Source organism: Anneissia japonica, unplaced genomic scaffold (genome assembly GCF_011630105.1).
Source record: "Anneissia japonica isolate Jap-2015-1 unplaced genomic scaffold, ASM1163010v1 scaffold287754_len4335492_cov202, whole genome shotgun sequence".
Taxonomy (NCBI): Eukaryota; Metazoa; Echinodermata; class Crinoidea; order Comatulida; family Comatulidae; genus Anneissia; species Anneissia japonica.
Window position 1 is genome coordinate 3,282,680 of NW_022705543.1, and position 16,235 is coordinate 3,298,914.

A 16,235-nucleotide genomic window follows, 5' to 3' on the forward strand; every position below is an offset into this window, starting at 1 on the left:
ATATATATATATATATATATATATAACCATTAACCATTACTGTACCAGCAATCCTCGCCCTCCCTCATCAGTTTTCATTCTTGAATAGGGTGATAAACTAATATTTTTTATGGGGCTGTAAGTTTGATTGAAAGATACAAAAACAAAAACAATTTTTCCAATTAACACAGTACACTGAAGTAGATTTTATTTTAACATGGTTGACAGTAATTACATAAAGTATTTACAGTAATGATATAAATAGTATATTCACAGTTCTATACCATTTGATGTACAGTATTAAACTTTTTCTATAACAGTTTCTATATTCTGTTATCCCCAATTTACTTTTAATTTTGTCAAATTTAGGGTTCCCTGATTTTTCTTTTTATTTATTTAATACCCAGTTAAAAGCAATACAAGAGAAAACATGGAAACGAGATGCACATTACCTGAGGACTGCCACTATGAAGTGGCTCCCCTATACTAAACATCTTTACATTAGAGAATAGATAAAAAAAACTAATTTAAATAAAAGATTTTATCAGATCACCAATAAAATACTGTAATTAAAATATAATGCCAGTTAAAACAATTACAGTGAACGAAGTCATGCCTCTCAAAGGCATTTCATTGTTTTCAAGGCATGATCGGATTATTGTAAGACAAGAAAAAATAATGGAATCATGAAAAAGTAGTTTTCGTAATATTGCAAAACCCCACAATTTTTGCGGACCCCCATATTTTTCGCGGGCCCCCTTTGACTTGGCGGACCCCCATTTATTTTTCGTGGACCCATAAGGGGTCCGCATACCCCTTAGGGTCTGTAAATGCTGTACTGTACATTGAAGAAACTACAGTATAATAAATAACAGTTCTTTGAGTCTAACAGTTTTGAATCCTATTTTCCCATGCATATTTTTACAAATATTTATCTACCGTATGTATAGTACTGCTCTTCAAAAATCTATTCATATATTTGGTAGGTTAAATGACCATTATTATAATGTTGCAGTAGACTATATACAGTATTTAAACACGACTATACTTATTTTTGAAGTACTTTCATCTGCTATACAATAAGAGGTGGGGCTTTGCCAATAGGTCCATTACTATATTATGATATACTGTAATTGTTTTCGTTTATTGTACCTAAATTCATTGAGGAAATTATGATAAATAACAATTTGAATCCCATTTCTCCAATGAACATTTTCAAAATTCTTTATGTGTATTGTAGTACTGTTCTTCCATATTTGGTTGGTTAAATGACCATTTCAATAATGCAGTACACAATACAGTAATCCAATTCGTAGTTACAATTGTACATGCTCATTTAAACTTCAATTAACATATTTTTGTCTGACATTGCTTCCTCAGGGGCAGATCTGGGTCCAAATTTAGGATGGGGGGGGGGTCACAATGTTTTTTAAAAATCCAAAAAGAAAGAGGAATAAGGTGTCCTCTCCGGGGAAAATTTTGATTCCTAGATGGCGGGAAATGAACTTTTCCAACTTCTGAAGTGTCTTTTAATGACTTAAATGGAAATTGAAGATAAGCGAATGGTTCTTGTGCGAAAAAGATTATTGTCCAGAGAGCATGGCTCATGAAAAGAATGCAGTGGGTATTTACAGAAACAGCTGATGAAATCAGTAGTGGTGGTGGTGGTAAGCTTGTACGCCATCTACCAATTGAGCTTAGCAGGATTATAGCAGGTTCTTGCAAACTCAGATGAGAATGTGCTAAAAGTGCAAATTGTCACTTATTCAAAATTGAGGGGGCGCTTATTCAAATTAGGAGGGGTGCTTATTCAAAAGGGGTGCTTAAGAAAATATTTGTTTGTGAGGGGTGCTTATTCGAGAGGGCATTTATTCAAATGGGGTGCATATTCGCGCCAGTATGGTAACCATACAGTACTTTCATTTAAAGACACCACTCAATTACCTGCTGTGTCTGTTTTATTTGTAGCCCTGAACTGTTTCACTAATACTGCTGCTACAAAATTGCTTTTCTTCCTTATCTGAAGACAGCATTCCGCTTGCTACATCAACCATTTCCATTTGTCACATCATCATTTGAAGTTTGCATCAATGTTTCTGTGCCAGAAGAAGGTATTCATTTGTCATCTGTAATATTTGAGTTTTCCAATGATGTTGCTGCTACCTCAGTATTTGGCTCCACAACCATGCTACTTGATGCCTCCAATGATGTTGCTTCTACCTCAGTACTTGGCTCCACAACCATGCTACTTGATGCCGCCAATGATGTTGCTTCTACCTCAGTACTTGGCTCCACAACCATGCTACTTGATGCCTCCAATTATGTTGCTTCTACCTCAGTACTTGGCTCCACAACCATGCTACTTGATGCCTCCAATGACGTTGCTGCTACCTCAGTACTTGGCTCCACAACCATGCTACTTGATGCCTCCAATTATGTTGCTTCTACCTCAGTACTTGGCTCCACAACCATGCTACTTGATGCCTCCAATGACGTTGCTTCTACCTCAGTACTTGGCTCCACAACCATGCTACTTGATGCCTCCAATGATGTTGCTTCTACCTCAGTACTTGGCTCCACAACCATGCTACTTTATGCCTCCAATTATGTTGCTTCTACCTCAGTACTTGGCTCCACAACCATGCTACTTGATGCCTCCAATGATGTTGCTTCTACCTCAGTACTTGGCTCCACAACCATGCTACTTGATTCCTCCAATTATGTTGCTTCTACCTCAGTACTTGGCTCCACAACCATGCTACTTGATGCCTCCAATGATGTTGCTGCTACCTCAGTATTTGGCTCCACAACCATGCTACTTGATTCCTCCAATGATGTTGCTTCTACCTTAGTACTTGGCTCCACAACCATGTTACTTGATTCCTCCAATGATGTTGCTTCTACCTCAGTATTTGGCTCCACAACCATGCTACTTGATGCCTCCAATGATGTTGCTGCTCCCCCAGTATTTTGCTCCACAACCATGTTACTTATTGTTTTTAATGATGTTGCTGCTAAGTCAGGGCTTGGTTTCACAAATATGTTAGTCCTACTTGATGTTTCAACTGATGATGCTACCACAGTGCTTGATGTGTTTACTGACGCTGTTGCTTTTTCGGTACTTGGTTCTACAAGTATATTACTTGATGCTTCCTCTGATAATGCTGCTACTACAGAGCTTGCGTCCACACCCATATTACTAGATGTTTCAAATGATGTTGCTGCTACCTCAGTGCTTGGTTCTACAACCATACTAGTTGATGGTTTTACTGATGATGATGATGCACTAGTTGTTGAACTTGTAGCATCGGTTAGAACTGCGTTAGTATGAGTAGACTGCTGTGAACTCACAACCCTGTCAGTGCCTGGCTCAGTATTAACAGCATCTGTGCTATTTTCTATGATGGATGAATGACACATAGGACAGTTGTCTTTCACATACAACCATTTCTTAAGGCACGCACCATGAAAGTAATGACGGCACGGTGTAACTCTAGCGTTAGTCATTTTCTCATAACAAATTGCGCACACATCATTTAATAATTTCAGTTCAGCTTCAGTTGCTTGTTTCAATATATTGATTTTTTTCATTGCTCCCCTCCTCCGCTTCACACTGTCCCAACCCTTTTTGGCACTTTGCCAAACATTGAAATAAAAATGAAGAAGTATAATAGAACTTCCGCTAAGGCTGAGATCAGAAAAAACTGCATCAAAACCGCCAAAGCAGACGCCACAGACAGCTACAGCGAACTCCAAGGCATGACCAAACCCATGGATCCAGTATACAACATCATCTAAATTTTCCCAGGGTTCCGTACGGAAGTTATCAATCATGAACAGGGCATATATCATTAAGGAACTAAAGGTGTGAAGGGACGTTAATAAACAACTTAAGGAGATGATCAGAATCCAAATGTTTGAATTAAAAACATTAATGAGATAATAAGTCATTATAATTGGTATGATAATTAGAATAACCACAAATACAAGAACTCTAACATGGGCTAGTATTTTCCTGTTACTGTTTGTGCTTAATAATAACAAAATCGGATTTGTCATCTCGTACAGAGATTGAAGCATTGACGATGCAACAATAAACAGAACAATACTTAGAGAAAATATTTTTTCTATTCGATTTAAGCCTAATAATCCCGTCTGAATAGCCAGTATGAAAAGGGTTATCCCCTCGATGGAACCGGTATACATACCATGGTCTTGTATATTCCCATTAAAACCTACTAGATAGATTCTACAGCTGCTGTGTATGAAATATGCAGTGTAAGATACAACATAACATAGGCCTACTAAACTCCAAGGACTTTCACAACTATCAGCAATCATAGCAAAAATCATAACAAACCACTTATCTTTGAAGGAAAAGTTAGTGTCCTTGTAATAACTATGAAAATGGTATATAAAAAGGCAGAACCAAAAACTAACATAAATTGATGGTAAAAATGCCTTCCTGTAAACAAGAAGAATTAAGTATTTTACTCTGTATCGCTGCATCATATACTTTAACTGTGTAAATTCATATGCAGCCAAATTCATAAGTGATGAGATATTAGATGACAAATAACTCACAATAACACACACAGTAACCCAACATGACACTAGGTGTGTTTTTTCTGCTACTTTCGACTCTAAAGAGAACGCACTAACAACTATAGGAGCGAGATAAGCTGAAAACATCCAGTAGCGTTTAGTCCTCATCAGCAACGTACATATCAGAACCAGGACACCTTGCTTTATGCTAAAACCAATCATTCTCTGCATAGATACGGCATCTTTGAAGATATACTGAGAATCGGAATCTTGAGAACTGGTAATGTAGTCTCTGGACAACCAATTAGATACAATTAGCAAGATGAAGGTTATTAGATGAATGTACACAGACTTCAAGTGGTGGACTGGAAGAGCGATAAGTGCAATGGCAGCAAGGTAACCTTCAAAGTAAACAAAATGAAACATTTAACAAGATAAATCTGAGATTACAAACCCTCGCCCTCAGTTGTGCCATATCTATATACAGTCGATTCGCTTGCACCCGCGCTGGTTGTTTAGTTATCAGGGTGATCAGTACCAAATTCAAGGAGGACCAAGATACACTGTCAATGTGCAAATGTTTGAGGTTTTCGGTCCAGTATATTTTGAGTTATGCGCCTGGAAGGACACACACACCAGACAGATGTGTGCTATTGCAATACCTGTATATCCTAGAGAATCAAATCATATAATTCACAGAAGTGATCAAGTTCAAAAATATTACCATCTAAATACTTCAGTCAATCAAATTTCTATAGTTACCACTTAACATCCTCTCTGTATATTTTTATATTCATTTTTTCTGTGAATTATATGTTAATTATTACCTCTACCATTATCAGGTCTTGCAATTGGGTGGGCTTACTTGCATTGACATATAACTGACAAAAATACTGTTGCAAAAACAATACAAATACACTTACCAATATATTGCATGCAAGAGGAAAGAAAGTGAATATCTACACCTAGATTTTTCACTAATTCTTTTTGTGTGAACTCATTTTCCTTCAGAAACTGTTGCTCTGACTTGTGGTATAGGAACTCAAGCATAAAAACACTTGGCAAACGCATCAATGTGGAGACGATTTGTTCCCCCATCTTCACCACCAGCAATGTTAATAACCACTGTTACAGTGCCAGGCTTATGTTATTCTCTTAGTCTTGAAGAGCCTGTAGAAATATAATGGTACAATTTTTATATTATTTCTTCTTGGAAAAAATTGGGTGGATTTTAAGCTCAAGTACAGTACAGAAAATTTTGTTTCTGCTGACTTAGTAGTATGCTTTTTGTGTGCTAGTTTTACAGATAATATGAGGCATGTCATGGCGATATGGTTAAGTTGTCGCACAGGCTAATATTTAGTAAATGAGCTTTAAAATATGGGAGCTCAAAAAAATTGCCTAAACATCCAAATTTGTTTTTCACTATACAGTACAGTAGATCAACAGTTTAATGTCTTATTATTAATCATATCCCAAAGTACTAGTTCTGGAAGTGGTCAACAAATCATTTACTTATAACGTTATTGTGTGTTCTAAACAGTGTATGCACAAAGCCAATTACTCAAAATCATGTTTACCTTGAATCATAACTAACTGTATACTACAAATGTCCAATTTCAATGAATGACCTCTCATTTCAAAGATTACATGCTCAGGTATCTGAAAATACTAATTTAAACATGAATTTTAATTTTTGCTACAACTTAGCCAATTTGCCACAACATGCCTCTTATACAAGAATAGTAGTAGTAGTAATACTACACCAAAATATTTGGTTATTATTGTCATCATATCGTTATTATCAAACTTATAGATACAAGGCCTAGTGCGAAATACAGTCGTAGCAGTACTAGTACTTCTAGGAGGACTAGGCTTTGCTAGTTACAGGTAATTATATGCCTACTCCAGCCAACATACTGTATGACAACGCTGCGGCTGCTATTGTACTGTAGCTCTAGCTAACTTTCGAAATCTATTCTAAGCCTAGGCTAGGCCTCGTAGCAAGCACTAGTAGGTTAGGCCTAGCTAGGCCCTAAGGAAGCAGGTCAACTCGGCCCCATGTCAACTCAGCGACAGTCAACTCGGCCCCAAGTCAACTCAGCGACAGTCAACTCGGCCCCAAGTCAGCTCGCCCCCATCCCATATCAACTCGGCCCCAAGTCAACTCGGTCCAGAGTCAACTCGGCCCTATGTCAACTCGGCCCCAAGTCAACTCGGCCCCAAGTTAACTCGGCCCCAATTTACTGTATATTTACGAAATGTTAAAAGGAATTTGAATTCATTATGTATATTTAATATGTCTATAACTCATTATGTATTGTCATTATTATGTTATTGTCGTTATTACTGTCATCATATCGTTATTATCATCAATTACTGTATATTATACCTTTTTATTATTGATAATTAATATTATTTTATTAATGCAGTTTTTATCATTGTTAGCCTATCTATGTGGTTGTAAATGAAAAAGAAATAACAATTTAGGCAACAATTTAAAACACTTTTTGGCATAGGGCCTAGTTCGGCTTTGCATTCAAATCAAAATTATTTAGTAAATACACAGTAAATTGGGGCCGAGTTGACTACTTGGGGCCGAGTTGACTCGAATTCGGCCCTCCCCAGGCCTAGGCCTAGCTGCCATATGGTACGTTGTTGTTGTTGCAATATTTGAACTATGCCTAGGCTAGGTAAATTGATAGCAATTATTTGTCCCATATAATTTCAATTTAGTTCACATGATATGAATATAAAGCCCTAGGCCTAGGCCCCACTTACATTCCTAGAACTTACAGCACTTGCGTAGACTTTTCGGCGGTGCGTGTTCATCATGATGCATGGTGGTGTTCATGTTTATCTCTTAACAGGATAACCCACTTATTTCCTAGGAGGGAGGAGGTAGGTAGAGCTGGGCAAGGTCAATGTTGTTCATAATTAGCTATTAGTTTAATTGTTAAGTTACTGTAAATACCATCCAAACTATTATCCTATTATACTTTAAACACTGTATGCTGTAGTTTTTAGAGTAAACTTCATGGAATGTTGTACCCTATTAATCAAAATAAACTAGGCCTAGGCCGTATGACGTCATGTTAAAAACTAGGATTAGATCTTCAGGAAAAAGTGCCCTTGCGCGTCACACGTCGTCACGTGAGAGGTGTCTCTGTTGATGATAGAGGGCCCAGCCAGCCCAGGCTTGGCTCTCTGAAAAGGAATTTTGCACAATATTAATCTCCTCCATCAGATAGGCCTTGAATAATATGTACGTATCCCTGCTTTAAGCTATGGTATCATATTTTGTTATTATATAATGAATGAGAGGGTAGGCTCACTTATTTTTAGGAGCTAGAGATTAGGCACTTCTCCTACAACCTAGGCTAGGGCAAAGCCTATTATAGTCCGCCTAGCCTAGCCCTAACTAACTTATTTAGTAGGCAAGGCAACCCTTCTGGCTGGCTGGGCTGGCCTAGAGTAGTAAGCCTAGCCTAGGCTACACTTGGTTTAATTTAATGGAGGGAGCAGAAAGCGGTTGTAATACTTTCTAAACTGTTTAATAGCTGTTGTACTACTACTATTCCAAGATTATATTTAATATTACTTATTATTATTACTACTACCGACAGTGGGGTGCTTGTTGACTACAGACTACTGTAGGCCTAGGATAGGATAGGTCCAGGAGGCCCTAGGGGCCTAGCCACAATTCAAAAAATACAATATTGATTTATATGTTTTTGGATTAGGATGTAACTTATGGGCCGTAGAAAGCAAAATTGTTTATATGGCCCAACTTCAAACAAAAATTTTTTTTTTATTTACCATTTTATTCATTTTATTAAACAAAATACTAGTTGCGAAAAAATTGTAAATAAAAATATATCTATTGATTTGTCTAATGTTCTTCGTCCCTGTGTGCAGGGTAGGCCAACTGTACATGAAAAACAGAATAAATATGTTGTTTATTTACATTTTTTTTCCTCAGCCCATACATAAGATGAATTAATAACTGGCTGATAAGAAAATGGAGGAGAATACAAACCAAGTAAGAAAAAAAATCCCACTGTTTGCACATGTGGCAATGAGGGTCCCTCTTCTCTTCGCATTCAACAGCTTACTCAACTGTGTGTCATTGTCATGGAGACAAATTCTTGACAAGGTTTTTGTAAATAAAGATGACGATTTATTTGTTGCAGAGGGAAATTCATTTCCAATTCTACACCTTTTTCTATGCTTGTTAGGTAAGTCAGACACTTTCATATTTACGCACTATGTTGATTTTTATATGTTTTACATATTTAGTAACTGTACTTATTGTAGAGAAAAAAAATCACTCCAGCTTATACTACTTACTGTCCAATTGAAAATACACAATTTCCAAGTTCATTTTCCTTTGCTTTTTTTAACCAATGTGTTTTATAACTGATTTTAAATCTTTTCTTCTCAGGAGTAATTTGTGTATTTTTCCTGTTCATCCTACCACCGCGGATTATTTCCAAGTTATATGTGCTTGTCATATCCTGTGGAATTCTACAGGTATCATATTGGTGGAACCAACAATTCTTAATGAAGCTGCACTCAAACAGCTCAACAGAGCAATGGGACATGATGTTTCTCGAAAGACAACCAGAATCATGGAGACACTTAGAAAGCCACCAGATAATATTTTCAAGAGACTTATTAGTATACGTTATCCTCCAATGTTCGTATGCATCATTGTTTGCCATCTTGCTAGGGCAACATATAGATATGTTTTTACCAAGAGCAGTAACATTCTGCAATTTTGTCATGTTTTTACCTGTTATGGTGGCTATCATTATGCATGAGCCAGGAGTTGAAATACACCTAGGTCAAAACCTGATATCTACATGCCAGATTGTCACAATCGTAGTATCATTATTTGTTGTAACTTTGTGGCTCTGGTCTGTTATATTTGTTAGCAAGACTCTCAAGATTTGTGAATTTTTCCAAATGATTCGGACGATCCGTCGAGATTTTGGACTACAAGTTTTGATTGAACACGAGTGGAAGCGGTTACGCGTGCCAACTCTGCTAAGAGTCTTCTGGATAAGTAATTCCTTGTGGTTAGCTTCCGGGCATTATATTAATCTCTGGTACAAGAGTAACGATATAGTTGCCCACCTAAATTGGACAACTTTCACAGAGATAGCCTCGGAAGTTGCAATAGCTGGTTGCGGATCAATCATTATGCTTCTCGGTATGAGTGCAGTGATAGCTAAAATAGCCAATCAAATAGGTTGCGTTGTACATATGATAATCAAAAGTACGGATGAGGAAGAAAAGTACATTGGAACTGTTTCCGCTGTTTTGTTCTTCATTCTCGCACTTCAGACAGGTTTGACAGAATTAGAAGGTGAAGCAAGATTAGTTCGTCTTTTTAGAAATTCTTGTCTTCTTTTTACAGCGATTCTACACTTTATTCATAACATGTTGAATCAAGTGATGTTAACTTTAGGAGCCTCACAGAACATGTCAGTGAAACGTCACATGCGTGTGTTGTTTGTCGATTTCCTCCTTCTTGTTATCCCGTTCCTTCTCTTTTATCATCTTTGGATGTCATATGAAATGAGTACGTGGATCCTAGCTGTGTCTGCTTTCTGTCTTGAACTGTGTATCAAAGTGATGGTCACCACATCTGTCTACACACTTTACATGATCGATGCATGCTGGAATACTTATTGGGAAAATCTGGATGACTATGTCTACTATTTAAAAGGAACAGGGAGTGTCATTGAGTTCCTCTTTGGTATTTTCTTATTTTTCAACGGTGGTTGGATACTTTTATTTGAGTCCGGTGGCATAATACGATTAATTATGATGAGCATACACGCCTATTTTAACATTTTTGTACAAGCCAAAGATGGCTGGAAGATGTTTCAAAATCGCAGGACTGCTGTAAGTAAAATAAACAGCTTAGAATATGCAACGCAAACACAGTTATCAGGACACGATGACGTTTGTGCAATCTGCCACCATGAATTGCAAACGGCGCGTGTCATGCCTTGCGGCCATTTATTCCATGGAGTGTGTTTACGCAAGTGGCTATATGTACAGGATGTCTGCCCACTGTGTCAGAAAAAACTTGTAGAAAAAAACAAAGTTGAAAAAAATGTAGTTGAAAGAGTGGAGGATGAACCTCCAGAAATTGCCCAGGCTTTACAAAATGACCCTCAAGAAGTTGCCCAGGCTTTGCAGAATGAACCAAGACAGAACTCAAATAGAGAGAATGAGCAGGGTACTGGCAATATAACTCAAGATAATACTGAACAAGAAAACTCACCAGTAAGGACTTTAGATCATCGGAATGATATCGAGCAGTTTAGTGATACAGACGATGAAAACTCACTATCTGGTTCTAACCATGTGATGATGAGCGTGAGACATAGGAGACATTGTCAAACATCTAGGGATATATTTGTTGAAAATGTTGCCCAGGGAAGTGAAGCAAAAGTCTTTGAAAATGGCCAACATGGATATTTGGGTAATTTGGGAAACATTTCATCATCATCATCATCTGATGGATTTGAAGAATAAATATAATTCTCAAATTAGTCTGAATTTCCATTTCAATTAACTTATAATTCCATTTCAAAATTTTATTTTGCGATATATGTATAATAGTTTGTATTGCCTAACCCACAAACTTGGTGTATCGAAATGGGGGGGGGGTGAGATGATGGAGGATGTGAAAGTGAAGTTGGACTCAATGATTAAGTGAGGTGTTTTGAGATGATTTTTAACTGCGTAGCATGATTTTTTTTTAATTTTTTTTTTGCTTTGAACATTTTCAATGGGGGATGCAAGCCCTTCCCCCTCCCATGCATCCCCTAGATACAGCACTGTTATCAGGTATGATATCACTAGTTCAAGATATCAATATCAGATCTAATCAGTTGAGATTTAATTACATCATAATGTTGTATTTTAGTTATGGACTGATGAGATCAGTTCTTGATGTTTAGTAGCTATGATTTAATGGCCTAAGTTCATGATATCATCAGTTGTAATCTGATGACACAAGTTTACAGTGTGATCATCATTTGTGTGGTGACATCAGTTGTGATCTGATGACAGTTTATGATGTCATCAGTTGTGATCTGATAACATCAGTTGTATCTGATGACATTACCAGTTGTAATCTGTTGACATCATCAGTTGTAGACTGATAGCACCATCAGTTGTGATCCGATGACATTATCAGTTTTGATTGATGATATCATCAATTGTATCATAAGTCAGGGGCAGATTTGGAGGGGCGGCCCACCCCCGACTCCCCCTTTTGGGAAGTAAAAAAAAAAGAGGAGAAAATAAAGAAAGAAAAAGAAAAAACTGATAGCCCAGAATGCCTCAAATGTTATTTTCGGGCGTCTAGAACACAAACATTTAGTGGGGTATACCCCTGGACTCCCTAGGACAGTTTTGTCTGGATCAGACCAACTTTCGGCCCCCCCCCCCTTTTTGGACATCTCTGGATCCGCCCCTGCAAGTTGTGATGCAATAGCATCATCAGTTTGATCTGATGACATCATCAATTTTAATCTGATAGCACCATTATTTGTAATCTGATAGCATCATCAGTTGTAATCTGATAGCATCATCAGTTGTGATCTGATGACATCAGAGTTGTCATATATGCCAACTTTTAAAAATAAACTATAAGGATTGTTTCCATGATTCCATCTGTTATCTTTTAAATCTGCTGTAAAAAGACTTACTAAATTTTATTATACAGTAGGCCAGCATCACTTCATATATAAATACGGTTCACACACAAGCACAAAACATAAACACGCACAATATGTTGCAATCGTTGCAAATTGTAAATGTGTGTGTATGATCCTTGTTCAACACTACAAGGAAAATCGGATCAGATGCCTATGCCTGTGCCTGTAGACCTGTGGCACCGACAGTGCAGCGCCTCACATGGTCAGCGTACCACCTGGCAGAGTTGGTGCACTGCCTGGCATGCGGTCAGTGCATGGGAGACAATTCTCTGCTTTTAAATACTGTAATGGAGTTCTTCATTGTACAAATGTGATATTGTACACAACGGACTATGGCTTAATGTTTCAAAGGACTAGTTAATTAAAAGCAAAGTGTCTTTACTACGTTCACAAAGAAGTGCAGGTTTTATTGAAATATATTGCATTATTTTATCTCTGTTACAAAGGCACTCGTCACCAAGAGTGCAGATCTGTTTTGAACGGTGGGGGAGGGGAGACATTTCGAGAGACCACACCCACCTCATCCTAACCATGGATGGGGTGAGACACGAAAATTTGAGGAAATAATACCTTAAGCTGGCCGGAAATGACACCCTTATATACTGTAGTAAAAGTCATCATCATAACATCATCTTTTATCAACCATTTTCGGCTATCATAGAGATCTAATTAATCTGTATTGTACCATGAAAATAAAACTTAATTGTCTTTGATGTATTTACTTTCCCTACTTCGTGTGCCGAAAATCATATACTTCTCATATTATAACAAATGCACGCGAACTCGAGTCGTGTATTATAGGTAATTCAGACGTTAGTGATAAAGGTATCTTGTTATAATATAGATTTACAGTACTGTATTGTACTCGGGCTTTACAGCGCTTTATCGTTAATACCTGGGTCATGCAGTTCACTTCAACAACTTTCAGGCATCATCTTTACCTAAGAAATTACATTGCGGTCGAAACGTGGGGACCATTCCCCCTTAAAAATATGTGGGGGGTGTTTCCCCATGATCTGCACCCATGCTCGTCACACACATACACGTCGCATGAATAGTGAGTATTCCTACAAGTGTGCATGCTTTAACACAGGTTGCCTGAAGTACTCACTACCCAAGAACCATCCCTGAGTGGAAATTACTTCCTGACGATGTACGCTCCACACCAGACCTCGCTGTCTTCAAGGCAGCTGAAGACAATATTGATATTGGAAGCCATGCCCATTTCAAAATGTAATTGCATTGCCATAGCCACATTTGACACTATACTGAGATAGTCATTTATTGGACAGATAGGCCTACAAGCAGAACCAAAATTGGCCTCAAACGCTGTCCATCTCTCTCCAAAGTCCAATGGCTTTGTTCCGACTTTTGCATTCAAACCAATGATTGCAACTTAGGGTATGTGTGAACATAGCTATTATATATTAGGTTACAAAAAGCACATTTGATCCACCATTATCATTTTCTAAGCCAATTATATTTATAGTGTGTGAGTATGTTGGGGGTGGGGGAAGCACAGACAAACTTTGGAAATTCATTTTGATTCTAAATATGATGTAGGTCTAGTTCAACATTTTCTATGGCAGCAAACATTATCCTTAAATTCTTAGGCCTATGCATTTTCTTGTTTTTAATTATGTTTATTTTAACATTACTGTATTAAGCTATAATTTAATAATGAAGTAACTATATAAAATAGGTTAAAATAATTCTGATATAGAAATATATTTATTGATTAACAAATTATATTTATTTAATAGGAAGTTGGTAATACAAAGTTGTGTTTGTACACAAAGATCGAATCTCTCAATAGGTTTCTTTTATGTATTTTTTTAATCATTGTACCTGTAGGCCTACATTGATAAAATTGTTCTTAACGGAGGTCAATTCGGTATACCTGCTTTAGTAACCTTTCTGTATAAAATATTATATAACATATGTTTGTTTGTTTTCCAATTACGTTTGTTATATAAAATAAACATTTGGAGAATAACTTAATGAGTTTCGGTGATAATTTAGGTTACTGAATCTATTAATGATAAGCCTATGAAAACTTATGTATTTTGTGCACTGTCCATATTCATGGGAAATCAATTTTATAGGCAGAATTCGTAATCTACATCAATTTGACCGTCATTTGTAAACAATATATTACAGTACAGTAATTGTATAATAACATATGGTTGTGTAACATAATCAGTGTTGATTCTTTATTTTATATGGACTAGCGTTCCGAAATAAAAGTTTAATTTGATTGATTGAATATAGATATTGAGTCCATGCTCATGTAAGAATAAGAAAACTGTAGCTATAGTATATAAGCTCCAGCTTATGATATGCAAACCAATTGATTTTTATATGAACTAAATTTGAGCAAAGCTAACGTTTCCAAACACTATTATATTCACCGTCGCTCGTTTCAAGTCTGAAAATAAGTATTTGAAATACACGTACAGGTATATATCAAAAAAACAATGATATCTGATCCACATTATTCAAAGTAACTGATTAACATTTATCAGTTACCTGTACATTTGAAATATTACAAGAAATCACACCGACATCACTTTCATTTTTTCTTGGTTTTTTTCATTACAGAATTGAGTTCAAAGTGATAATATATACGATTTGAAAAATTGGCTCGTCGACACAGGGCTCAGTGCAAAGATTAAAGTTTTTGTCGGAGAGGGGGATGGGAGATCTTTAATTTTACACAAATTGAAATAAAATAAATAGGTGAATAGAATGTTTGGCCTACACAGGCGAATGACATACACATTTGCCTAACCTCACAAATGACCGTCATAGACACTTATTAATCCTAAACGTGTGATGTGTGATCCCAGAAAAAACATGTAATTCTACTAGATTAGAATATTAATAGATTGATTTGAGAATGATGTTGCTTCTATTAGTTTTTACAGTCATTTGAGGAGGTGGGGAAGGGGGGCGTGTATCTAAGATGAGGCTCTGGAGGGGCGTTTATTCGAAGGGGTTTTTACTATAGAAAAAAAACGGTAGTTATGTACAATGACACGTCTCCAATTATCGGACGCAAATCGCAATAGGCAAATGCTGCTATATGATATATGATATGTACACATGCGATCATCTTTTTACAGAATAACCCCATGAATCATGCATGGTAGCTTTTACTATACGGATTTTTATACCTCCTTGGATACAGGTTGTCTGCTTCTGAGGAGCTTGAGGATGCAGAACTAGGGGTGGACGCAGGATGTTTTGTTGGGTGTTGCCCAAACAAGGTTCAAAGTACCGATCGGGGGTGGGCATGCCTGATAGTGGAAATCCCATTGTTCGAAAACAAATTATAAGACCCCTCGGAGGCTCAGCCTTAGAAGTCATCATATGACTAATAAAGTTCTCAGATATTTCGAAGGGGCGACCAATCACTGTTAGTGGCCCAATCTTCCTATCTAGGCTATAGGCTGACCATTCTTCACATAAGCTTAGGTTTTCATCACCATTGAAACACTGCATTGAATCCATGTATTATAAAAGTCATTATGTTTTGCACATATTTATGTTTTATGTGAAGATAATTTTGTTATTCTATATAGCACACGCTAACAAATTCTAATCGTGATACTTAAACTATTGTTCATAACGAAACATACAGGGGCTTCGTGCCCTATTTAGTCCATATAAACATGTTTATTTGCTCTATGATTATAAACAATCGAATCACATTTCCACAAGTAAAAACAATGCTATAATACGTAAGAAACATTATTTTAACTGTTTTCTATTTAACTTCTTTGTTTCTATAAAACCTTTACTGATATTCTAAATTTCATAATTATAAAAGATATTTTGGAAATCACGTAAGGTCTTGATTCTCGACGATACAAGGTAAAAATCACAAATACTAGGCCTACTATTGTTATAATGAAGTTGTTATATATTTTTTCGACGACTTGAAATCAAGGGTATTGGCTGGGCAAC

At 36.8% G+C, this 16,235-nt stretch overlaps 2 protein-coding genes across 5 annotated transcripts; one reads left to right on the top strand and one right to left on the bottom strand.

Moving 5' to 3' along the window:
- Positions 1 to 2,554: 2,554 nt before the first annotated feature.
- On the bottom strand, positions 2,555 to 7,456 carry LOC117105660 (RING finger protein 145-like). Of its 4 annotated transcripts, none has more exons than XM_033246864.1 (4): positions 7,306 to 7,396; positions 6,105 to 6,195; positions 5,448 to 5,694; positions 2,555 to 4,925 (listed from the first exon to the last, which is right to left on the bottom strand). In XM_033246864.1, the coding sequence occupies exons 3-4, from the start codon at positions 5,620 to 5,622 to the stop codon at positions 2,698 to 2,700; spliced, it is 2,403 nt and encodes an 800-aa protein (XP_033102755.1). In that variant the 5' UTR covers positions 5,623 to 5,694; positions 6,105 to 6,195; positions 7,306 to 7,396; the 3' UTR covers positions 2,555 to 2,697. The 4 variants fall into 4 exon arrangements, with proteins under 4 accessions (XP_033102755.1, XP_033102756.1, XP_033102757.1 ...); XM_033246865.1 differs by having other exon boundaries at positions 7,321 to 7,387; XM_033246866.1 differs by lacking the exon at positions 6,105 to 6,195 and having other exon boundaries at positions 7,321 to 7,456.
- Positions 7,457 to 7,653: 197 nt separating this feature from the next.
- On the top strand, positions 7,654 to 12,216 carry LOC117105662 (E3 ubiquitin-protein ligase RNF139-like). Its single transcript, XM_033246867.1, has 3 exons — positions 7,654 to 7,789; positions 8,507 to 8,762; positions 8,969 to 12,216. The coding sequence occupies exons 2-3, from the start codon at positions 8,546 to 8,548 to the stop codon at positions 11,074 to 11,076; spliced, it is 2,325 nt and encodes a 774-aa protein (XP_033102758.1). The 5' UTR covers positions 7,654 to 7,789; positions 8,507 to 8,545; the 3' UTR covers positions 11,077 to 12,216.
- The last annotated feature ends 4,019 nt before the right edge of the window (positions 12,217 to 16,235 follow it).